This window comes from Colletotrichum destructivum, chromosome 1, assembly GCF_034447905.1.
Source record: "Colletotrichum destructivum chromosome 1, complete sequence".
NCBI lineage: Eukaryota > Fungi > Ascomycota > Sordariomycetes > Glomerellales > Glomerellaceae > Colletotrichum > Colletotrichum destructivum.
Window position 1 is genome coordinate 6,311,656 of NC_085896.1, and position 23,085 is coordinate 6,334,740.

General features: G+C 52.3%; 9 protein-coding genes across 9 annotated transcripts; 2 read left to right on the forward strand and 7 right to left on the reverse strand.

The window, feature by feature from the left end:
* CDEST_01904 (Putative ferric reductase transmembrane component-like domain, riboflavin synthase-like beta-barrel) lies at positions 1-1,876 on the reverse strand (the record flags this gene model as incomplete). Its single annotated transcript, XM_062918063.1, has 3 exons — positions 1-805; positions 871-1,492; positions 1,608-1,876. 3 exons carry the CDS (start codon positions 1,874-1,876, stop codon positions 14-16), a joined length of 1,683 nt encoding a protein of 560 aa, XP_062774114.1. The 3' UTR covers positions 1-13.
* A 102-nt stretch (positions 1,877-1,978) lies between these two features.
* CDEST_01905 (Putative protein kinase) lies at positions 1,979-2,727 on the reverse strand (the record flags this gene model as incomplete). The annotated part of the gene is made up of 2 exons (XM_062918064.1): positions 1,979-2,134; positions 2,191-2,727. 2 exons carry the CDS (start codon positions 2,725-2,727, stop codon positions 1,979-1,981), a joined length of 693 nt encoding a protein of 230 aa, XP_062774115.1.
* Positions 2,728-3,093: 366 nt separating this feature from the next.
* CDEST_01906 (uncharacterized protein) lies at positions 3,094-3,579 on the reverse strand (the record flags this gene model as incomplete). The annotated part of the gene is made up of 1 exon (XM_062918065.1): positions 3,094-3,579. The coding sequence occupies one exon, from the start codon at positions 3,577-3,579 to the stop codon at positions 3,094-3,096; it is 486 nt and encodes a 161-aa protein (XP_062774116.1).
* A 101-nt stretch (positions 3,580-3,680) lies between these two features.
* On the reverse strand, positions 3,681-4,134 carry CDEST_01907 (uncharacterized protein). The gene has a single exon (XM_062918066.1). It carries the CDS (start codon positions 4,131-4,133, stop codon positions 3,837-3,839), a length of 297 nt encoding a protein of 98 aa, XP_062774117.1. The 5' UTR covers position 4,134; the 3' UTR covers positions 3,681-3,836.
* A 1-nt stretch (position 4,135) lies between these two features.
* CDEST_01908 (Putative Cyclin-like superfamily) lies at positions 4,136-4,980 on the forward strand (the record flags this gene model as incomplete). The annotated part of the gene is made up of 2 exons (XM_062918067.1): positions 4,136-4,208; positions 4,252-4,980. The coding sequence occupies exons 1-2, from the start codon at positions 4,158-4,160 to the stop codon at positions 4,978-4,980; spliced, it is 780 nt and encodes a 259-aa protein (XP_062774118.1). The 5' UTR covers positions 4,136-4,157.
* Positions 4,981-8,089: 3,109 nt separating this feature from the next.
* CDEST_01909 (uncharacterized protein) lies at positions 8,090-9,869 on the reverse strand. The gene is made up of 2 exons (XM_062918068.1): positions 9,349-9,869; positions 8,090-9,281 (listed from the first exon to the last, which is right to left on the reverse strand). Exons 1-2 carry the CDS (start codon positions 9,577-9,579, stop codon positions 8,643-8,645), a joined length of 870 nt encoding a protein of 289 aa, XP_062774119.1. The 5' UTR covers positions 9,580-9,869; the 3' UTR covers positions 8,090-8,642.
* CDEST_01910 (uncharacterized protein) lies at positions 8,100-8,285 on the forward strand (the record flags this gene model as incomplete). Its single annotated transcript, XM_062918069.1, has 1 exon — positions 8,100-8,285. One exon carries the CDS (start codon positions 8,100-8,102, stop codon positions 8,283-8,285), a length of 186 nt encoding a protein of 61 aa, XP_062774120.1.
* Positions 9,870-13,582: 3,713 nt separating the features above from the next.
* CDEST_01911 (uncharacterized protein) lies at positions 13,583-14,168 on the reverse strand (the record flags this gene model as incomplete). Its single annotated transcript, XM_062918070.1, has 2 exons — positions 13,807-14,168; positions 13,583-13,751 (listed from the first exon to the last, which is right to left on the reverse strand). The coding sequence occupies exons 1-2, from the start codon at positions 14,073-14,075 to the stop codon at positions 13,583-13,585; spliced, it is 438 nt and encodes a 145-aa protein (XP_062774121.1). The 5' UTR covers positions 14,076-14,168.
* A 1,213-nt stretch (positions 14,169-15,381) lies between these two features.
* CDEST_01912 (uncharacterized protein) lies at positions 15,382-16,731 on the reverse strand. Its single transcript, XM_062918071.1, has 2 exons — positions 16,294-16,731; positions 15,382-16,237 (listed from the first exon to the last, which is right to left on the reverse strand). The coding sequence occupies exons 1-2, from the start codon at positions 16,505-16,507 to the stop codon at positions 15,492-15,494; spliced, it is 960 nt and encodes a 319-aa protein (XP_062774122.1). The 5' UTR covers positions 16,508-16,731; the 3' UTR covers positions 15,382-15,491.
* Positions 16,732-23,085: the final 6,354 nt, after the last annotated feature.

A 23,085-nucleotide genomic window follows, 5' to 3' on the forward strand; every position in this document is an offset into this window, starting at 1 on the left:
ATCGTCGAGCGTGTCATCGTTCAGTATGGGGTTGAGGATTGACTCGGCCGCATGTACGATCCCTGGTATAGTCAGTCCGCAAATGACGTATCGAGTGCGCGTTTTCCTTGGACCTACCAAGGTTGGTTACCTGCCAAATAAGGTGTATCTGCCGCGTGCGGCCTCTGCAGTGGTTGTATCCGTACACAAGCTTCCTCAGGTACGGAGCCTGGGCAGAAATCCCGTGGTCCGTAGCCACCATGAGCACCGCCTCATAGTCCCACACCGGCACGCTGACGCCGTGTGGCCCAGAGAAGAGGGCCAGTCGGGGCACGACGTGCCCGTGAGAATATCGGACCAGGCTGGAAGTAAATCCTCGTCGGGGCTTGATAAAGAGATCGACGATGCTTTGCTCCGCTTCGGCCCACGAAGTCACGACGAAGGGATGGCACTCAAACAGTCGGACTCTCGGGATCCACAACAACAGGTACTGTCCCGCCTCGAACTTAAGTGGCCTCGACAGCTTGATTGATACCTGCACGGTTCCCGTAACGTGGTCGATGTAGGCTCGTCCAAACGTCTGTCCCAAAGCCTTGTTGCGAAAAGCCATCAAGCAGCCCTGGACCAAGGTTGCCAGTGTCGTCACAGCAAGGTAGATGTACACCCACAGCCTAAGCCGGCCAGCAACCGATAGTAGGTGCAGCGCGGCCCCCACCGCTGCCAGCGCAGCAAGTGCTTGGTGGGTTCTCAGACAGAGCTCGTAGATGCGACGGCGGAAAAAGGGTAGAAAGGAGATTGTCGCCGCTGCCACCATTGCGATTGAACCCTACGAGAAAGGTCAGAACTTGCAAGTTCACGAGCGGGAGACAACAAAAAAGAAGTATCCATTACAACTAGCAGGAGAAGCTCGTTGATGCTATCCGGGACCTGGACCTGATACTTGTCGTTCTGCATGGCACTGACGATGTGGGCCGCAAGAAGCATCACTGCTACGCGACCCTGCCACCTGTGCATCGCCGCGTAGTGCCGAAAAGGTAAAGCCAGTATGTCTGCGGTAAAGTCTAAGCAGGAACTGGCAAACAGTGGGAGTGTGTTGAGGAGGGCCAGGTTCCCCGAGCGAGAGAGAAAGGTTGACGGTCGGAATGCCAGGCAGAACGCGTTGACGCCCATGTACACTGCTGGAAGCAGCAAGGACACGACGTTCCAAGGACCGAATAAAGAATGACGATGAACTAGAAGTCGATATAGCAAGTGCTTTTCGAGCAGATGCGCGAGTCGTCTTCGAGCTCTGCTTGTGCGAGACAAGACGTTCACAAGAACGAGACCGGCAGTCATGCTTGCAAGGCAGATTGCGTACAAGGTGGTGACCCAATCCATGACGAAGTCGTGGTCAGGGTGGCAGAAGGGCGCGGAAAATGATTTCGCGCGTGTTGCATGGAAGAACAAGACGAAAAGAATGGATTGGAAAGAATTGGTTGGAAAGAATGGATTGGAAAGAATGGATTGCTGAAAACTAGAAGCCTAAGAGTCTAGTAGAAAAGAACACGTAGGGTTATCTGTTACGGAGCAGGAAACGGCTGATAGAAGCTCGATTCGGCGCCGGCGTTGCCTAGGCCTTGCACTCATACTCTCTTGGGAAGACTGACACACGTGCAAGACTGAGTAGACCGAGGAGACAGTCGGTGTCGCGGTGTCTCAAGAGCGGATGCTGCAAGTACCAGTGAGAAACGTGGCCACAGAGGGATGCGAATACCAAACGGCGGGCACTACCAACGTTTTGCAACTCGTCGATGGACGACGCCGATTCGATTGCGACCAGGAAAGCAAACCCGCCCGAGTCCGGAGGCCAGCGGTCGAGGTCGTCGATACCTGGCGTCTCCTTGCAATACTTTTGCATGAGAAGCTGAGAAACACGGCACACAGTGTCGATATGGTGCTGGCTGTGGCCCTCGAGCGGCCGGCAAAGCTCTTGGTTGGCTGCTCCGTGTCAGACGTCGGATCAACAGCCGAACAGCATCAGGCTTCCGTCGCTCCAGTTGCTAAGAAAGTACTTGCCGATCTTCACTATTCCCGCATCGGTCACCAATATGCTGCCGCTGTCGAGCGTGGGATGTTCAAAGCCTTCGGCTTCTAGATAGCTGAGACCGTCTACGACCTACAACGCAGAACACGTCACTCTCGATCCTCGAATGCTTGCCTTCCGTCACTTACCTGACCAACGATGGCACCCAGCTGGGCTTCGTCGGGATATTTCGGGCATTTCGCCAAGTGATAGAGGCTGAACGTCGTGGGCTCGAACACGGCGTGCAGATAGGGGTCTGTCATGTACGCGTGGACAAACTCGACAACGTTCTGGTGGCGGAGCCTTCTGAACTTTGACAGAGCGTCTTGCGACTCCAGCAGAGCTATCTTTCTGATGTGGACTTGCGTTCCCTGTCTTACCGCCACTGTCAGGCTACCGCCGAGATCGTGTAGCTGGAACTCCTCCCGGTAGTGTTTCCAGGGCGAGTTCCATTCGATGTCCGACGTCTGGGCCAAGGAATGGGTTTTCTGCGAGCGAACGACATTCTGTGCTGAGTCCTCAAGCGTGGCGTCAAATTTTCTCTTTGGCCGTAATGCGATGCGCAAGCTATAGTCCGTTGCCGGCGTATCGGCCGCAGAGTACGCCCTATGATCTGGTGCAGTAGCATTCTCAACGGTATGATGAGCCGGAAAGATAGCAATCTGTGTCTTTCGGTTGGGTTTCATGATGTTTATTTGAACGTCTCCTCCTGCTCATGTGGTGATTTCACGGTGTTTCGATTGTGTATAAGTAGACTTGCTGGAAGCAGATTTCGGCGGTTGCGCAAGGCATGCGGGTAGAATATCAGCTCCAAAACTGGTGACGGAAGAGAGACAAGTCTGTCTCACACGACCAGCCACCCAGCTAGGCTTCTCAATCCGAGTCGTGGCTGGTGATTCGAACATAATGAGCCAACGAATCCAGCATACGAATCCCATCGATGTGCTTGCACCAATACCAATTGCCACAAGCCACCAACCCGAAGCCCGAATCAGTTACGAATACGAAGGGAGTGTAAGCAAACAAGACGCTCAATAATCCCCCGGGATGCATCATTCCATCTTGCGACGTAGACCGTTCAGCGAATATCGATACACCACACATAAAAGACACGAGACGACAAGCCACCAGCCCGTCAATGTTGTAGTAGCCATTGATGTTGCGACCATTGGCCTCCGTGAACCGTGCAAATGTTGCGAATGATAGACAGACATCCAACCAGCGAGCTCACCACCGTAGGACTGCGTTCTTGTGAGCGACGACAGCCACGAAAATATTTTCGCTAGGAGGGGCCACCGCCACTCTGTCTCTTTCTCGTTTTGCAGCACCATCTCGTCGTATCCAGAGACCGCATAGGTTGCGGCTCGATCGTCAATGGCGTATCGGGAAGGGGGGAGCCGTCGCCCTTCATCGTCTTCAGCTACAAGTACAACACCTTGAGAGAACTGAAGAGCGGAAAACAGCATCAGCGAAGCGGATGGTCGACGACTTGAACAGGAGCGAAAGCCGGCCCACAGGGGGAAAACCTCGAAGATCATACACCTTTCAAAAGCATGAAAAGAAGCACTTAAGAATTATGAACAGGCTCTGGTATATTCCGGGAGATTTCCCGTTGTGACTGCCTACTCCAGCATGTCTCGAACTGATGTCTGCACTCCATGCAGGGATGAGCTGGTTCTTCGGGGCGCGCATCTCTGTTTCAAAGAGTTGTTCGTAACCACGTCTAGGAGAACATGCATCGATGCTAGGTGCGCATGGATCGGACCGCCCAAACGATTTATAGTACTTTGACAACCTAGAATGCGGTGCAATTCGCCAGATAGCTGATTCTTTCCTGCTCCAATGTCGACCTCGTCGTCCTCAGCAACGCATGCAGCTGATCTGCCAATTCGAAAAGCTCCCGCATCAGGCCAAGCATGGTCCTCCACAGCTCACGCGTCGCCGTGAGCTTGCCATAGAGAGTCATGTTCTCCTGAAGTATCAGGGGTATGGCCGTGTCGTACTGTTCATCAGCCTGCTTTGTGAGCCTCAGCAGCAGGTCATCGAGCTCGAAGGTGTCGGAATAAACGCTTGACGTGCGACGAGGTTCCATCGTTGCTGCAACACTTGTCTGTTCATGGCCCGTTTAAGTACTTTGGGGGGATCTACTTCTGGCTTAACGGCTAGCGTTAAGTAGGGTCAGGCGCCCAACCAATTACTTACTGTCATAGGCCTTTCTCCCTCAATCGCGAATCGTTGACAGCCACTGGGCATGCAGAACGCCAGTGCATCGTTCCGCGATAGTTTCTTGCCAATCATGGCTGCAGTCTGGTGTTCACGCCGCCGTTGACCATCACCAAGCAGCTGTATCCGCCCCCATCACGAACATACCAGCGGGCGTCGAGCGGTTCGAACAATTCTGCCGTCGCCCTCTTCCCCCACGTAGTATTCATAGCGTCGTCGAGCGCTTCCTCGCAAGGATTCTGCCCTTCAACGCTGATATATGGAACTTCCCCTCAGGTTTGGAAGCCTTTCTGCGCCATCTGCTGTCATGGGCCGACATAAGCGGAGCTGTATTCTGCGGTAGTCTGATCTACCTAGAGCGGGCTGCACACCGCGGACAACAGACTCCGGTGACTGAGATGGGCCGGCGTCTCCGGGTCTTGGCGGCAATCATCCTTGCTCGGAAATATCTTGGAGACGACACATACGAAACGCGGTTCTGGATCGGCCTGACGGCCAGGATGTGTTCGTCTTATTTCACAGACGACGACATTCATGACGCTGAAACGACACTTTTGGAAGATCTCATTTGGGATCTGAGAACACACCGTCATGAAATGTACGTAATGAGTACGCTGGTCCGCCATCCGGACACTATCTGTGTTAGACCACAGGGCGCTCTGACGTCAGCCAAAGACCGTTTTTCAGTGTTGGCATGCCCGAACCACGCGTTATAACGGGCGATATGTCCGAGCGATATGTCCTGTACATACAGTACTGTACACGTCAGCTGCAATCTCTTCTAGTTGAAGATACAGCTCTACTGTCATCGGATAGGGAAAGACCGGTGCGACAGTCTCGTCGCAGTAGCTCCAATTAGGGTTGTACGCGTCGGCGCAGCGAAAGACCGCGGACGTTGATGACCCACTTCAGACGACGGCATGAAAGCTAGGGTCCAAAAGACGCCCCCCCCCCCCCCCCCCCAAATGGAGCGCCACCAGATGCTAGCGCCAGATTTGGCCACAGCCGCCGCCATCCGGTCCGGCCACTTTCTCTTCCTTCTTCCATCCTTCCAACGAGTCCAGCCCCGACACCCCGGTTATCCCACGAACCTGTCGCTTGGTCTAGGCCTGGCCTAGGCCTAGTCTAGCCTGGTCCATCTAGGGCCAAATGCGGCCATTTGCTCATTCGGTGACATCTGACCAAGAGTCTAGAACGTGTGTTAACGCAAGTACTGACAGCAGTTTGGTGACGTCGTTCTACAAGGGGCCGACCAGCCTCCTCACATCGAAGCCTCGCAAGCGGCTAGAGAGAGAGAGGAGCGGGGGAAAAAACATAAGTAGGAACGTCATGTCTGGCTTGGACTAAGGAAATTTCCTGTCGGGCTGGGCCTCTAGCCCCCATCTGCTAAGATGCCGTTGACGCTTTTTCAACGATGCCACTAGCGATGTTGTTCTTTGCTTCCCCGTTGACACTAGCCAGCGATGCCGCCGCACCGGTTCTGCATGTTTTTTGCTTTCCCGTTGATGCTAGTCAGCGATGCCGCCGCACCGGTTCTGCATGTTTTTTGCTTTCCCGTTGATGCTAGTCAGCGATGCCGCCGCACCGGTTCTGCACGTCGTTTTTTGTTTTTGCTTCCCCGTTGATGCTAGTCAGCGATGCCGCCGCACCGGTTCTGCACGTCGTTTTTTGTTTTTGCTTCCCCGTTGATGCTAGTCAGCGATGCCGCCGCACCGGTTCTGCATGTTGTTTTTGTTCTTTGCTTCCCCGTTGATGCTAGTCAGCGATGCCGCCGCACCGGTTCTGCATGTTTTCTGCTTCCCCGTTGACACTAGCCAGCGATGCCACCATGTGATGGGGGGCGGCGAAATTCGGACTCTGCAACCTCCACGTGGTGCCGCCTGGGAACCTATCTTTGATCAAGGTGGAGCCAGTGCAGAGACGTGGCAATGTGTGTGTGCAAGTGCTGGTGAGCGCTACGCACAACGTTTTGCAGGGGTGGAAGTGTAGGAACGGACTTGGAGTGAGGGATTTTTGGGGTTGGACAAAATTTCTACACACGCGCTACCATCTGCCGAAACACCAGTAAACCCGGCGCGACGACGAAACCAGAGACAGAACACGAACTACAACAACGAAGCTGCCCATTTTCGATCGAACCAGGCAAAAACCACCCGATACCGCTTTCCAGGGCATGAAAAGAGCACCGTGGCACCTCCTAGATCCAGTGAACACCTCCAGACAGATCGATAACGACATTGGTTCGTCGTGGGACAAACAGGAGCTACGCTGGCTAAATTGCCTTCCAGTTAGCCCAGGGCAAGACATGGCCGGCCTATCAAAACCAGCTGCAAGGCTGAAAACACGGTCGGAGATGGCGGCAGGCAAACCGTGTCTGACCCGGAGAGTCGTGCCCGGACAACCAGTGGGCTGTAATAGACAGATGCGAGCAGCAGGCTTTTCTGATCCTTCTCTCGCTGAAAGGCCCGAGTCACAATACAAGATTCCATTCTGGTCCCGTAAAACCAGCCAAGCTATTTTGCAGATGATTGATGTTCAATGTATGATATGTGAGCGTGCTTCTATCGGTTGGGGGCCTTTGGAGCCGACAACATGAGGCGTTGAACAAAGTTTTCCGGCGGGTTCCATCGCTGGATGATGATCTTACGCAGGGACATGGGACATGGCGGGGACGTGGGAAATGAGAGGCCCGAGATGCATGTCATGCCAGGAGAACAACGCGCAGGCCACAAATGCCTGGCAATGGCGGTGGTCGCTCACATACCATACTTCACGAAAAATATTCCGTTGCCGAAAAAACCATGCCAACTGTTCGATGGAGTTATTCGGTCTGGGCATTGCACTGCGTCCTTTCTTCTCTTCAGGCCACTCACGGGGTTTCTCAACAACATGCTCCGCATAGTGTTTGTCGCCAGTGAAGATCGACCGTGTATGCTGATTTGTGGGGCTTCGTGTCACGCAAGACGGCCCCTAGCGCCACAAACGGATGCTATGAGGTAGAGCCACAACTACTTTTTGCTCGCTCGCACTGTCTTCGAGCATTCTGGTTTTGTGGATCGCCCAGAAACCAAGGAATGCCACCACTGGGAGTCTGGGAAAACACGCCGCGGCTGTTTCTAGCTTTGGACATCGAGAAGCTGCTTTGAAGGGAGCCATACTTGCTCCGAGCGGCACGCCCCACTGACTGGTCACTTGCAATGGCCGACTACGTTCTAGATGACTGGCGTTGTGTTTGGACCCGATTCTGACTCTCAGTAGGAGCTACTTTCAGCCACGCAGCGAGGACCCTGCTTGCTCCGCCGCGTACCCTACCCGTGAGGCTCATATCTGGCTCGCAGTTTGTTTTTCCGCAAGACAAGATCCAGATGCGCTTCCATAGCAATCAAACAGTCACGTTCGGGCCGCCTATGCACGTACATCCGAAGCAGTACATAGTGGATCGGCCTTTTACAGAAAGCTGAAGCTTGGAGCAAACGTGCACAGCTTCCTCTTCGGAAAGGCTCGCCTAGTCTCTAATCATGCTGTGCACAGTGTCGTGATTCAAGAAAATGACTGTGCATGCCGACTGGTGCTGTATTCGGGGTTGAAGCGGGTGGCCGGAGCCGCAAATGGACGTTGTCAAGTATAGCAACCTCCTTGCCGGCCTGTTCGTACTATCATCATGCTCCAAGTCAGGATCGTGGGTGGTCGCAGCGACTACTGGAGATTGGAGCAGCAGAGTATGGCTGTTTCCGGCTGTGAAAAGATTGACAGATGGTGTGTGTAGAAGAAGGAGCTACATCTCCCAGCCAAAGAACTCATCACCCCCACAGACATGCATTCACCGGTCTCCGTCATGTCTATGCCTACGATTATCAAGCTTCGTTGTATGCACTGTCGCAAGCTGGCCGAGCTCACCTCAACTGACGACCTCGAAGACGCGAACATGGTCCAGGTTGGATACAACTTGTTTTATTGCTTCGATTGCGCCAAAGCAACCGGGTACACGGAGGTGCACGGCCGCCGAAGCACATCGGCCTAGGAACAGGCGGCTGCCGCCCGCGCATCAGTCCTGTCTTCGACCTCTAAGAACCACACAACAAGGTTGATAGAAAGAACAACGATTACTCAATACACCCTACTCTATAGTCGCTGTCTAGTGACGATGCTACGTTCTACGGGCGACATATCGTGCGATGATTTTTCTTGGGAAGGACTCGTCAACGCGGTCGGCAAGCCTCACGGCACGCACTGGAACGATCTCCCATGAAAAAGGAAGAAAGAAAAGTAAATACATGGGTAGATCATCCCACTGCGTCATGACAAAATCCATTCCACTGCAAAAACTAGACGATTCGCCCGGCACACCATGCGTTAGGTTTCGGCGCCTTCAAACAAGTTACGACGTACTTCTCCATCTGGCTTGGTGAGCGATCCGGTGTAGCGGTAGCCGTTCCTGTCTGGTTGCGAGCCGCATGCGCAGAGACACTTGTCTTAAAAACCGTTGCACTATCCGCGCTTGGTTTTCGGCGGAGCCAGCACGCGCCACTTGTGCAGTCGGGGCTTTCGCATTTTTTGCCATCACCACTTGCCAATGAGAGACGTTCTTGGATCGTCCGGTCTGCACTTTATTTCCAGCCTCCTCCATCCCAAAGACGTCCTGCCTACCGACGTCAAACATGCGAATTGACGTATCATGTCCGCCCACACCATCAGCGACGGCGCCATCGGGCATTTCGTGGTTTTCAAAAGCCCGGCTCGCACCCCGGACGGCCCAATCGTCTACCATACCCCTGTTACGCTGCGTCACATTATCACAGTCTCTTGCTGTTGTGAGAGTACCGCCATGACCGGCTTTCGGATAGCCGGCCGAAGCAGCGCTGGTCCTGTCGGCAGCGATGTAGTGGGAGACGTCTGCGGCGTCGATCTCGACGCCGCCGCCTCCTTGTGTGGCCTGTGCGGGCTGATGTCGCATCTGAGCCCGCTGTGGGTCGCGTGTTCGACTCGTGCTGTGCAAGCCGTTCAGAAGTTCCGCCAACTAGTTCCGAGTCGCATCAGCTTTTGCTACCTCCGAGGGTGGGCAGGGGGTTCCCGCTGGAGCTTACAAATCCGTTCACGTCCGGAATGCTTTGGCCTTCGGGGACGTGTATGGCCCCGTCTAGACGTTCATGTGTTGGGTTGAAGTGGACGACAGCCGAAAAAACGCGGGCCTCTTCGCCTAACTGAACCGCTTTCCTTTTGGCGCTGTCACCAGATTTTCGGACCTTGTCCTTGGCCCTCTTGTCGTAGGTGTATATCGTTGTTTCCGAAGACGCACCAGCCATGGTTTCGTTCATCTAAAATCGTCTCACAGTGAATGTGTCTATCGCGCTTCTCTGGAGCGTTGAACCGACTCCTTATCCTACGACACCATCGCATTGCTCCCGGATGTGGCGCCAATCTAGTATAAAGTCATTTACAGTTTCGCCAAATCCAAAAGTTGAGCCTTTGTGTTTCTGCAGGACCTCCAGCATCTCCAGCGGATGATGGGAGGTTTTTTTTTGCGTGATGGTCTGGACCTGCTTCCATTTCCCCGTCTTCTCTCACTTCGCGAAAGGTGGCATTATGACCTAAAGCCGGATCTTACTCCTGGTGGGCGTGCAGATCCGGCAGAAAGTGGCACTCTACGATATGATTCATGACTCCTTCGAGGTCACATAGGCCCACACCGGTCTCGATGGCAGACCATGGCCCAGGCCGAGCCCCCCTGGGGCCGAGAACGTGGTCCATTATTGTCTGCGTCCATATATGCCTGCGTCACTTTTGGCTCGTCCACTATTGTCTGCATCCATATCGGTCTGTGTCACTTTTGGCTCGTCCATTACTGCCTGTATCCATATCTGTCTGTGTCACTTTTGGCTCGTCCATTACTGCCTGCGTCCATATCTGCCTGCATCCATATCTGCCTGCGTCACTTTTGGCTCGTCCATTATCGTCTGCGTCCATATCTGCCTGCATCCATTATCGTCTGCATCCATATATGCCTGCGTCACTTTTGGCTCGTCCATTATCGTCTGCGTCCATATCTGCCTGCGTCCATTATCGTCTGCATCCATATCTGCCTGCGTCCATTATCGTCTGCATCCATATCTGCCTGCGTCACTTTTGGCTCGTCCATTATTGTCTGTATCCATATCTGCCTGCGTCACTTTTGGCTCGTCCATTATTGTCTGTATCCATATCTGCCTGCGTCCATTTCTGCCTGTGTCACTTCTGGCTCGTCCATTACTGCCTGCGTCCATTTCTGCCTCCGTCACTTTTGGCTCGTCCATATCTGTCTGTGTCACTTCTGGCTCGTCCATTACTGCCTGCGTCCATATTTGCCTGAGTCCATTTCTGTCTGCGTCTATATTCGCCTGGGTGTCACGGGATTGTTTGCCAGGGTAGTGTCAAACTATCGCGAGTCATGGTTTCGCCATGACCCCTTTTCTCGCGGCGACGCGCCGCTCGCATAGCGCTATTTCTCCTTCCTCTTCTTCGCGTTACGTCTTGGACTGTATCTAGACCTCACCGGGCGTAATAAATTGTGTGCGCATGTGTGTACTAGACCTGAACCTACGGGTCATGAGAATCCATCTATTTCATTGAAATTGCTTCCTAAAGCTGTGACCCTCATGTGCGTCCATTTCTGTCTGCGTCCACTACTGTCCGTGGAGGCCACAGTCGAGGCCTGACTCAATCATCTGAACTACCTATCATGCCGTTCGTTATTGGCTGGGGAGTGGCTTACTCCGCGAGGTGGTTTCGTTCGGCATTAATATGTTCTCTGGCCACAGGCTCGATGTGCCTAGTGGGCCCCCAACCATCAGCTTTTGTCACGGTTCGCCTATATGGTAGCTTGGGGTTCGGTCTGCTGACCGAACATTGTGCTTTTTGGCCCGCTGGCTCAACGGTAGTAAACCCAAGCACTGTCGTTTCGTCACAGCTTCAGTCATCTTGTCAGTGACCCATTCCACCAGTTCTGGCAGCCAGTAATAGCCAGCTCCCCAGGTCGGCAAATTGTCACTAAGAGTATTGTCTTCGTTTGAGGGTCTTGATTACACACATTTGTGCTTGCACCCTCATCTGCATCATGACCGCGTTTAGGCCCATCATTTGCCTCTGCAACATCGCCAATCTCCTCCATTTCGCCATACGCATCCTATAGAAAATACGACACACTCAACAATGTCGATCGAGCAGTACCGCTACGCCGAATGCGGTGATAGACGGAACGCATCTCGGTCTGGCTTGGTCTCGATCATCGAACGTGCTATAGTCCATGATCGTACTGTACGACACAATGATTGAGATGAACTATAATTCAATTGGCTCTACTCGACCCGTTCGTAGTAATTTTGTATGGATGTCATGCACGGTCATGCCATCCCTGACGAGCAAACCCAATCAAGAAGAGTAAGCCCCAAGCATGGAGTGCACACACACATCGTTCTCATCCGACTACCGCCCAAGAGAGTGGACTCATCGCTTACGACTGCCAAATAGCGATCAGGAAAACTTGAAAAAGCGAGCAAAGCAAGTTCATTAAGCCAAGAGCCAATCAATGCAAGCAATTAGAGCCTTTCCCGGTCCCCATTCAAGCAAATCTATGGCCTGCTTTGACTTGATTGACTTGGGCTCGGGGGAAATGCCCCTGGTAGGTTCATCGGACGTACTCTCTCTCCATCTACTCCAACGGTTAACGTTAGACTACTTAGCAACGACAAGAAAGGCATGGGAGTGTAGAGAGTAGACGTCCAAAGATTTCATTCTCGGACAGTGAAGAATTTTGACCAGGTGTCGCCGGTCCAAAGGGGGAACCTTGGACCACAACGAGGGTAATTTGCATACCGTGTAAAGCTCCAAGCGACCGTGACTCAGATACATGTCACTGTTGGGTGGTAAGTCGTGTTGTGGGTTAATCCAACAGACCTTTCAGTCGAGGGGTTTGGGAAGAGCCGAGACGCGACTGGTCTCTTAGACAAGGTCAATTGATTCACCCTTGCACCTGTGTTTTTTTCAAAGCAGCCGGCGTCAGAACGCAAGGGAAGATATTCCTGTGCAAGCAGGCTCGTCCGGAGCTATCGAAGCTCTTGTGGGTCTGTCATACCGCGGAACCTGAATTTGGTCCCGGAAATAGCATGGATCGGCCTGGTCCCCTTGTCGTTGATCGGCGCAAAGGGTTCCGGACTTTCTGGCAAGGATGCCGATATTCAGAGACCAGCCCATTTGGCATGCTGTCAAAACAGCCTTGCTTGTTGGGGGTGACCCCGTGACTCTTGACGTATGCAGGACCCTGTGTGTCTTGTTGTCACCTGCCACTTCGGGAGAAGACAAACCCTAGAAAGTACTGTACTGACTCGATGGCTTCGTGCGTCATCTATGAAAAGTGGTTCTATCGATTTCCAGCCCTGCAAGGCTTGCATCCTCGGTCAAAAGCCGTTGACCTTCGCTTGCGACCGAGTAGACGCGCTCGGCTCGAGCCACCCGCCGTTATGCAAGCAAACCTTCTTCCATCTGGACTTGAAAGACCCGGCTGGTTCCCGCCTTTGTTCTGACTGCCCAGTACGTTAGACCCTTTCAGACCCTCCGAGACCCCTTGAGACCCAGACCCCAAGTACCTATGCGACTCACCTCGCTTGCCGCCGAGTTTTCTCTTTCGGCATTAGAGGCAGGAAGGGCACTTACGCACGCCCCTGCCTCGACCCGACAGTATGGTAACGGCGTAAACCTTAGTACCCACAAGTTTCAGGCTCACGGCCAACCCTTGCGGATGACTGGATGCCGAAATGCAGGGGCACTCAATTACATACGAGCGGAGAATGGCCAAGCACGCTCAGAAACAAGACCAGCGATGGTCGGCTTGGCAAAGAGAGGACTGAAAGAAAACGGTTGGAGGTCGGCATGTGCCCTGCTTGTTTGTTTCCACGGAGTCTCGGCCTCACAGATCGCCATGCGAAGCGATGTTTCTTTGTTCCACGGGCTTACTGTCGCAGTATTTTGGCATTAGGAATTCCTCAACAAAACAATCTTGTACACATAATACCGCGTCCCGGCTTGAAAAACAACAAACGAAGCACTGGTTAGATGCATGCTTTGCTTCTGTCGCGCCTGTTGGCCCCATTCAGTCATTCCATCCCTAATTGGCAGGGCTCATCCCAAAGCAATCAGTCAAAATTTGATTGGCCAATGGAAGGGCAGACTCAATTTTGATTGGGCCAAAGATGAGCCCCGCAAAGTGGCGTCAGGGTCGCCGTGTCTTCGACGGCAACAGCAAGCATGGTCAACTTGGATTCCAGCTGGTCAAGTCTACGCAAGATGTCAGGCCGCGTCATTCTGGCGATGTAATTGCTCAGCGTACAGAAATGTAGTGGCTTTGAAATGCTTCTCGTTCGCCTCTTCTATCTCGGCAACAGCACGTTCGACAGCAATTATGTGGCAAAACCAAACGCTGGGAGGCTTTTTGAACGCCGAAGACATTGACACGGAGCTAGAATTTTCAGCTTTCTGCGGCGTTCAGTAAGAAAGGAGTGCCTAACACGGACGCTTGCTCGAAATCCTGATATTCGCGGGGGTCTTGGTCTTGTGGGCCATTGGAATCGTGCAGACGTTCTGTTGTTGAGGACATCAGTGGTTTTTGGATGATACTCTTAGGCCAGTCGATGCTCTCGGGGGAGAGGCCTTTGTTCCGTTGGAGGGCTTGGACCAGTCGTGTTGTAAGAATGGTTTCACGATGCCGGACCTGATTTGTGGGTATTTGGGCCCGGCGCTGTGATTTGCCAGGCCGTTGAGAACGTTGCTGAGATTGATGCATGATGTCACTCTTGGAACTTTAAGACAGATCGACGGTGTCAAAAAAAGGATGGATCAGAGTCAGCCGCTAAAAACGATAAAGTCGGCGTGCACGGTCTTGTCATTTTTCACGCGACCAGGACGATGCTTTTACTCTTTTATACGGCACGAGACTTAGGCGGCACGACATCGTGCCATGATTCAGGAAGCAGAAGCAAATCTCAAGCGTGCCAATTGCATTTGATACCAGCCGGCTGGAACAATGCTGGTCGGGTTTCTTCTATCCTTTTCCTAGAAAGGAAACGATGTTCCGGCTAAGTAGACGTCCGTCGCTGTTGGAACTAAATGGTGCAGGTGCATCTTACCATTTGCTCAGTCCGCATATCACACTCAGCCGGCATCAACGTCCGCATATGGCTGACTGGGGGCCGATGGGTACAAACGGTCAAACCTCGGAGTTGGTGCCTGTGCAGTTCCCCACCAGCCCGTGCACCCTGTCAAGATATCCAAGCCTACAGGCACAAGGCCCAGAAGGGTTCGCTGGTGGGTTCAATGAGAAGCGGGGCCTCAAATACGAGGGCAATTTAAAGTGCTGATCTTATGTAACCACCTTAAGGTTACATCTCGTTCCAACAGCACCTGTCTTTCTGAAATACGCGGTGGACTGCATATATTATGGCATTCGTGTCAGGGGACGACCTTGATAGGCTGGTGCATGATGCCATTTCAGTGCCCCAAAGAAGTTCAAAGTTTTCGCGGGAACAGGCGGTGCCGTGACCTGACGGTGATAGCACGTAAGTCCGTGAACTGCAAAATAAACTAGTGATGGTGCTGTGGCGTTAGAACCGCTACCTCGAAGAGAACGGGTAGAACGAGTGTTTTCAGCTCAAGAGTCTCCCACATTCCGCCCCGCCCGCTGCGCCGGAAGGACATCCCCACCATCGCATTCAGACGAACTCCTGGCCCTTGCAGCCTCTGACTAAACTGGGTTGGTCCTGTTTACCACGGAGATGGACGGATCGAAGCCGAGCAAGGCCTTGGCTCACTTAGATGAGAACCTGGACACAGCGTTTTCAGGGTCTGTGATTGATCTGTCGGAGTGGCGCTCGGCACAAGGAACGTTTTAGCTGCGCCTAGCCAAACCTTTCAGCCAGGCCGAGCAGAGTTCACGTTGTGTCGTTGCCAGATGATTCCAGCTGACATAACCAATGCAGATGACGGCACGTTTGAACAAGAAATGGGGGATTACGCTGCTTGCGTGCATAACGGGATCTAGTCTCCTCGCCACACGCTCTAACAAGTAATGACCCGATCTGCTTAGTGGTCACTTTGAGAGAGGGAATGTTCAGTTTTGATTTGCGTATGACTACGGACATGTTCTATGTCTTAAACCAAGCAAACAGGGAGTTTTGACGCAAGGACATGGACAGTAATAGACCTAGTCACGGCTGTCGTTCGGGGCTTGCTTGCATTTCTTCTGATGGGCTGTTGCTTCATGCTGCCATTGTCTTGCACGGCCTGCGTCCTCGGTGTCATCAGCATCGGTCCTGTTGTGGTTACCCAAGGGTATAAGACTCATACCAACGCTCTCACATTGTCTCTTGTGAGCATGGATGGACATCTGCCTGTTTTTGCGGTAATATACGCCTTGGAGACCTTGGGCTCCACGTTTATGTCCTTGCTCGGCGTCACCAGGGAAGATGGAAGCGTACTTTTCCGCAACTTCTCTCCATGATAGACCGCAGTCGTCGCGGAGGTAGTCAATGCACTCTACTTGTTCCGGGGTATACCTGACGTTGCAGTGGGGGCGGCTCGTTGAGCGGCGGGGCCGGCGCGAGGTCGTTGCGCCAGTGTGGAAGCTTACCGGAAGCCAGCCAGGAAGACAGCTTCCGACGACCAAGGACAAGTCTTGGGGCCCATGCTGGTATTGCGGGGTCGCCTTAGGGAGAGGAAGACTGTGGTAGTATTCGTACGTCGTCAGTGGCATGGATCTTCGAGTCTCGGAGGAGAGCGTGGCGGATCTGGGAAGGCTTTCACAAGATCCGATGGGATCAAGTGAGTAGGTTGTTGAGTTTGACAGTGCAGCTGGAGGTAATATGTCCAGTTCGCGCAGGCGTGGGAGAATGACTTGAAAACCTTGAAGCGAAAAGGACGGGGGGCGCGGAGACATGTCCGAACGGAAGCCTTGGTGCGTGAGTCATTTCGTCGTTTCCTACTGTTAAGAGTAGAGGATCTCTTACCTCCTAGCTTGCCGGTGACAGTGTCAGTCGCACAAGGCAGAGAAAGTGGTTTGCTACTTGAGTAGTCCGTCAAAGAAAAGGTGGGCACTGTCTTTGAACCGTGACGCTGGTCCATCGAAGGTGTTGGCTTTTTGGGATCGCAGCAGACATTGATGTCCATTGCGTTGCCCTGTACCATGAAGGGAGGAAGGACTTGAGAGCGCACTAAGAACATGACGAGGGTACGTTGGAGCAGAACAGCTTGTCGATAGCGTTTTGTTTAAAATGATCCAAGTCAGTGTTTCCACGAACCAACGGAAGTGATGCCCAGCCTTTCTTGTAGTTGGGTATGAGGTTGGTAATAGAAACACAAAGGGAAAAGCAGAAGAATGAGCAAATCGGAGGGTTCAACAGAGTCTGGCACCATCGGCATTGTCGTCGATGCAAGACATTCGACAGGGTCCAGGTGAGTGAGTCGACACGACTTGACGGGGCACCGGCAATGAACAAGCCAGGAAGTACTACTTGTCTCTGTCGTTTCGACCCCTGACCTAACTCCGCTCCGCCCGTCATCGCTCACTCAGATACTCCCAGAAACCAACAAGCAGTATTGTGCGTAGTCAGGCTAACTTGGCATTGCTGAGAACAAGCCAACCAACACGACTTTCTGTGGCGCGGTCGAGAACGGCGCGAAGTATTTTTTCGCTGTTGGTTCTAAGTAAGGAATCCTGGAAACCAGGGTTCGCCTTGAGGGTCCTGGGCATACAAAACATCCTTGGTTGGTCAAGTCGCCCCTGGATAATATTTCCGATCCACTTTGAGCCGTCAAATGCGGTTGGGTCATACTTGTTGGAATCGCAGCCTTTCGGCAACATTGCCATCGAGCTGGACCAACAGACAGATGGTGTGATGTTGTTGGTTCAACGGGCCATCGAAAGTGGATGTCAATATGGCTAGAATCCGGTTCCGAATGAAAAGGGCCGTGTCCAAATCAAACATGGGCTCTCTGAGGCAGAGGCCGAGCAGTCGTCGAGATTCCGAGGCGGTTTTCGCAGTCATCACTTCGCGGCAAAATCACCGCCAACAGAGAGGCTAGCTAGGTCTCGAGTCATGAGCCAGAAGATCGGATACCTCTCGAAAAGGTTTCCGTGCTTGTACCAGGCTTTTGCTCGCCCTCATTCCACCACCAACATTCGATTCATCCCAGGGCGGCGACGTCGTTTCAATGTGTCATTTCTTGCTACCAACTACGCAGCGAAGTGAATATCTGTATGGATGCCTCAGGATATCTCACGGATAGAAAAGCCGTCAAACCGAGTATGGTTCAAGTTCGCTGTCGGAAAAGCACACCCTTTCTGGCGATTAGATTCCGAGTCCGCGATTGCGCCTCAGCGACGGAGTGGATCGCGAGACCATCGTGCTCGGGCTGGCAGTACCGAAAGGATTCTGAGGTACTTGCCCGGTGACAGAATCCATGCATGCTTCTATGCGAGTCATGGACATAACCCATCCAGGATGGTCTGACTGTACTTAAACAGGCCAGCCTGTCATTTCCACCTGGCCCTAGCTCTGTAACACTTATTAGGATAGCATTAGGCCCACAAGCCCGTGGTGATACCATCCACTCTTTAGTACGAATAAGACACTCTTTTCTGCTCACTCATATATGCATATTCCGCTGGCCACCCTGACTAACCGTCAGTTATGAGCCCAGTCGACTCTAGCAACTGTCGTCTTGATTGATTCCTTCAGCCAAGAGGCAAGGACCTGTCACTCAGACAGCATCAATCGATCAAGTGCATTGCAACTCTTGAGACTATTCAGTCTCCTTTGGCCAGCGCCAATCCTGCAGCCACACAGGCCAGGATCTTCAGCTTCAACGGAAGCAACAACTCTGCCTCTCTATAGGCAATCGATCCATCCTAACGATATCGATACAACCCCACAAGGCTACAATTGCCTCTTCCTCAACCATGGAGTCATCTAAGGTCACTCAGAAGCTGACTTCTGACGCTGACTGGACCAAATGGTACGGAAACCTCAAGCTGGTGGCTAGGATCCATGAGGTCTGGAACTATATAGATCCAGACCAACAAGTGGTGAACATCAGGCCCCGTCTTACTGAACCAAGCCCTGAAGCCGAGAACTTCGTCAACGAGCTTGCCTTGGCTAAGGCCAGACATGCCGATCGAATGGAAGACTACAAAAGGGCTAACAAAGGCATCATTGCCGTTCTTTCCTGGGTCACCTCCACAGTTGAGGCCCAGTACATCAACCACGTCAGTGGTAAAGAGAGTCTCAGAGAAATGATCATCGCTCTCAGAGACGAGCTTGCCCCGGATAACTACGCGAGGCAACAACTCATTCTTCGTCGCTATCAAGCTCACATGGGCTCAATCAAGCGATCCAAGCTGTCTGATTGGCTCAGCAACTACATTGACATCATGGATGAGGTCGTTGACGTTGGACTTCCAGCGCTTCTTGACCCAACCACTCAAGTTGCTGACTTCCTTAAGGCAGTCGAGCCACTCGCTCCCAGCTACTATACAACTGCTACCTTCTCCTTCAACCAAAACGGCATAAAGAAACCCCCTAAGGCAGGAGAGAAATGTGCTGGAATTCAACAAGCCAACTTCTTCCGTCAATGGGTCAGGTCCTTCCATCCTGACTGGCTATTCAAAGATGCCAAAGCATCTAGCTTCGCCACTTGGCAAGGAGAAGATGAGAAGGGCAATCCAACAGAGTCACAAGGGAAAAGAAACGAGATACTGGTTCCCAAGTGTCCTGCTTGCCTTGGTTATATAAAACACTGGGTCATTGACTGTCCTCACTTCAACCCGGAGAAGAGGAAGGCTAGTTACGACCCAAACCATCCTCAGAACAAGAAGGCTATTGAACGGGGTCAGGCCTGGCTTAAGAAGAACCCAAGGGCGCAGGGGCGACTCAACAACGCTAAAGTCTCCTCGTCAGCCTCGTCAGACAAGCCGGCTACTCAATCTTCCTCTCCACCGTACAAGGAGAACGCAGGTCAAAGTTCTTCCTACTTCAACCAAGAGCAGTCAGACTCCGATAGGGACACCGAACACAGTTCTGATTCCTCGTCCTTCTATGCTGCCCCAAACAGCGCTCCAGCAATAAGTCTATATGCTGGTTTTCCACTCCGGAACAGTGTTATCGTCGACTCTGGGACTGGATTCCACATCTGCAACGATCGCTCTAGAATGAAGGATCTAGACTTCAGCCATTCAACAGAGTTCACTACTGGAGGAGGAAGAATGACAGCTATCGCTCGCGGGACTATGAAGATCCGCCCTAACCAAGGTGGTCTCAGGAAGAAAGGGTTTATCGTACGGGATGCCTGGTATTGCCCAGACTACCCTGTAACCCTCATTGGAGCTGAGCCCCTGAAGGAAAAAGGCCTGATCTTCACGGTTCGCCATCCAGGACTTGAGACCAGAACAGGAGAGGTCCTGTATCACACACCTTGGAAACATGGTCAATATCTCCTGGAGTACCACAATCATGACTCAACTATTGCTCAAGCTTCATCCTTCAACAACAACGACACCACGACGTCAGTCCCAGCAAATACAACCTCCGATAAACACGTTAGCTTCGTTCTTTCAGACGCCCAGCCTGCAGCCAAGCGAGGTCAACCTAATTCCAGGGATCCTCTTACGCCCTCCATTGCAGAGGCCATGATCTGGCACGAACGTCTCGGCCATCCAAGTGCAAAAGCTCTTGAGCATCTGCTCAAGACCAGCCGAGGAATCAAGATTCAGGGGGTGACAACCATCGAATGCGAGGCTTGCAGCACAGGCAAGGCGATTCGTAAAGTCTCAAGAAGGAGGCCTGACCACAATCCGACCGCCCCAGGAGATTACGTCTCCATAGACTTCTTCACACTGAGAAGGACCTATAATGGTGAGAAGATCGTCCTGCTCGTAAGGGACGAATGGAGTGGGTTTACATGGGTCCGGTTCCTCAATTCTCGTAAGGAGGGACTCCAGGCGATCATTCAGATGGCCACATTTCTTGAGCAACAATACCACTTCAAACTCTCGATCCTTCGCCTTGATTGGGAAACAGCTCTTCGAAATGCCTTCGACTTGTGGGCAGCAGATAACGGCAAGCTTATTGAGCGATCTGCAGCCTATACTGGGGCTCAAAATCCAGCAGAGAAGGCTGGTGAGATTCTCTTCAAGATCACTAGGGCCCTACGATATCAATCACGATTCCCAGAGGAATTAGCCCCTGAACTTGTGAGAGCTGCAAATTATCTCAGCAACAGAATGCCCCGCAAGAGGCACGCTTGGCAAACCCCAGAGGGATTGATCAATTCTTGGCTCAACTCTAGGCCCTGGACTACTCATCAGAGAGCTGAGCTCCCCCAACTTGCTCATCTACGACGATACGGCTGTAAGGCCTACCCTCTCACTGCAACATACCTTAGAGGGGAAGAGAAGGCGAACAAGACCGAGCCTAGAGCCCACGTTGGGTATCTCTGTGGTTATGACAGTACCAACATTTATCGCATCTGGGTCCCAGCAATCAACAAGGTCATGAGGACCAGAGATGTCACATTCGACGAAACGAAGCTATACGATCCCAGCCAGGAGGATACCAGTCTCCTTCATCGAACGGAGCTAGAGAGAGTCTTCTCTATTCTGGAGATTCCGATTCCTGATCCTCAGAGTGAAGATCTCCCCATGGATTCACGACTGTGGAATGACGAAGACCTCCAGCATCATTCAGCTGCTGCAGTTGGACCGAGGGATGCCAGGGAACAGTGCTTCGACCAACAGCGAGAGCCTCAACTGCCTACTCCTACTGGCTCTCCAGGAACACAACTTCAGGAGTCACACACTCCTTCAGTTGAGGGGGTGGAAGAGCATGTTTTAACCTATACAGACCCAGAAGAAGAGACAGTTACTCAGCAACTGTCACTACAAACAACTTCAGACTCAGATCAACCTTTCATTCAGGACCCTCCTACTCCTGAGTCAACAACCCATGAAGAGTCACCCACTCCGGATACTGCAATTCAGGATCGCTCGCCCTCCACCTCATCATCATCCTCAGCAACGACCGCTGAGTCAACAATCCACGTCGCTGATTCTTCGGATGCTCCACCTCCTACTATAGGTACAGGGAGACCAAAAGGACGACCAAGAGGAAGCCGCAATAACTCTATTTACAATCGGGAAACGCCAATTGGTCAAACCAATCACCAACCAGAGGCAGCTACAAGATCCTCTCGCCGACTTAAGGATAGATCTTCATCAATCAGATCTTCCTTCTTCCAGTTGACAGATTCAACCAAGGAAAAGGATAGATGGGACGACTTCGCTCATGATCTAGGTCAAATTCATCGCAGAGACCTCCCCTCACCTCCCCAGAAATACTCCGAAGCAAAAGAGCACAAGTTCTGGCCCAAGTGGCTGGCAGCAATGAACGTGGAATATCGAACAGTCTGGAAGAAGGGCACCTTCGAGCTTACCAGACTAGAAGACGTCAATCAGAAGATCCATCGAATTCTTCCTCTCAAGTGGGTATATACCTACAAATTCGACAAGCATGGATTTCTCAAGCGATTCAAAGCAAGGATCTGTGTCAGAGGAGATCTTCAGCCACTCAATGGGCTGGAAACCTACGCATCGACACTCGCTGGAAGATCATTTCGCAGCGTCATGGCCCTTGTGGCACGTTTCAACCTAGAGACGATGCAGCTTGATGCTGTAAATGCCTTCACTAACGCTACCCTTGATGAACTGGTTTATGTCTGGTTCCCTCCGGGCTACAGCAGGCCGGGATCCTGCCTCATCCTTCGCAAGGCACTCTATGGTCTGAGGAGAATCCCTCTTTTGTGGCAGAAGAGCCTCTCTGATACTCTCAAGAAACTTGGACTTGCTCCCCTTGATGAGGACGACTGTATCCTCATGGGTAAGGGAGTCCTAGTCTTCTTCTTTGTGGACGATATTGCTGTGATTTATCGTAAGAAAAACAAAAAGATGGCCGAGCAAGTCGTCAAGGGACTTCAAGAGATCTACGAGATGAAGATCATAGGAGAAATGAACATCTTTCTAGGCATACGAGTCATCAGAGACCGCAAGGCTGGCAAGCTTTGGCTAAGCCTTGACAACTACATTGCCAAGATCTGCGACGAATTCGCAGTGAACAAGAGGAAGAAGCCAGCTGGGACACCAATGGCTGTCGACAACCTAGCTCCTAACGATCAGGAAGCAACTCCAGCCGAAATCCACCACTATCAGCGACTTATTGGATCCCTCAACTATGCAGGAGTCGTTGGAAGACCAGACATCTCTAGAACTTCATCCAGACTCTCTGAATTCCTCACCAACCCATCAGCCAAGCACAAGAAGGCAGCCGACGCTTGCCTTGACTACCTCGATCATACTCGTTATCTCGCGATCGAATACAACTCTCAAGGACCAGGAACTCTCTTCTGTGCCTCAGATGCCTCCTTTGCTGACGACCTCGCAACTCGCAAGAGCACCCAAGGGTATATGATGATGATGTTTGGTGGCCCTATTGGCTGGAGGTCATCTAAGCAACGTCGCGTTGTTACCTCGAGTACTGAGGCTGAGCTGGTCGCCCTCACGCAAGCTGCAAAGGAATACAAGGCCACTATCCGACTAGTCGAACAACTTCAGCTTGATCTTGATGGTGACTACTCTCTCCAGTGCGACAACCAAGCAACCTTGAGACTCCTCACCACCGAGAGACCTCAAGTGACTAGCAAGCTTCGTCATATCAATATCAGCAATCTTTGGCTTCGTCAGGAAGTCAGGG

Coding starts and splice junctions, on each gene's coding strand:
- CDEST_01912 (XM_062918071.1), bottom strand. CDS start 16,507: ATGTTCTTAGTGCGCTCTCAAGTCCTTCCTCCCTTCATGGTACAGGGC. Junction 16,238..16,293: donor TGTCACCGGCAAGCTAGGAG/GTAAGAGATCCT, acceptor TCACGCACCAAG/GCTTCCGTTCGGACATGTCT.
- CDEST_01907 (XM_062918066.1), bottom strand. CDS start 4,133: ATGGAACCTCGTCGCACGTCAAGCGTTTATTCCGACACCTTCGAGCTC.
- CDEST_01909 (XM_062918068.1), bottom strand. CDS start 9,579: ATGAACGAAACCATGGCTGGTGCGTCTTCGGAAACAACGATATACACC. Junction 9,282..9,348: donor TTCCGGACGTGAACGGATTT/GTAAGCTCCAGC, acceptor ACTCGGAACTAG/TTGGCGGAACTTCTGAACGG.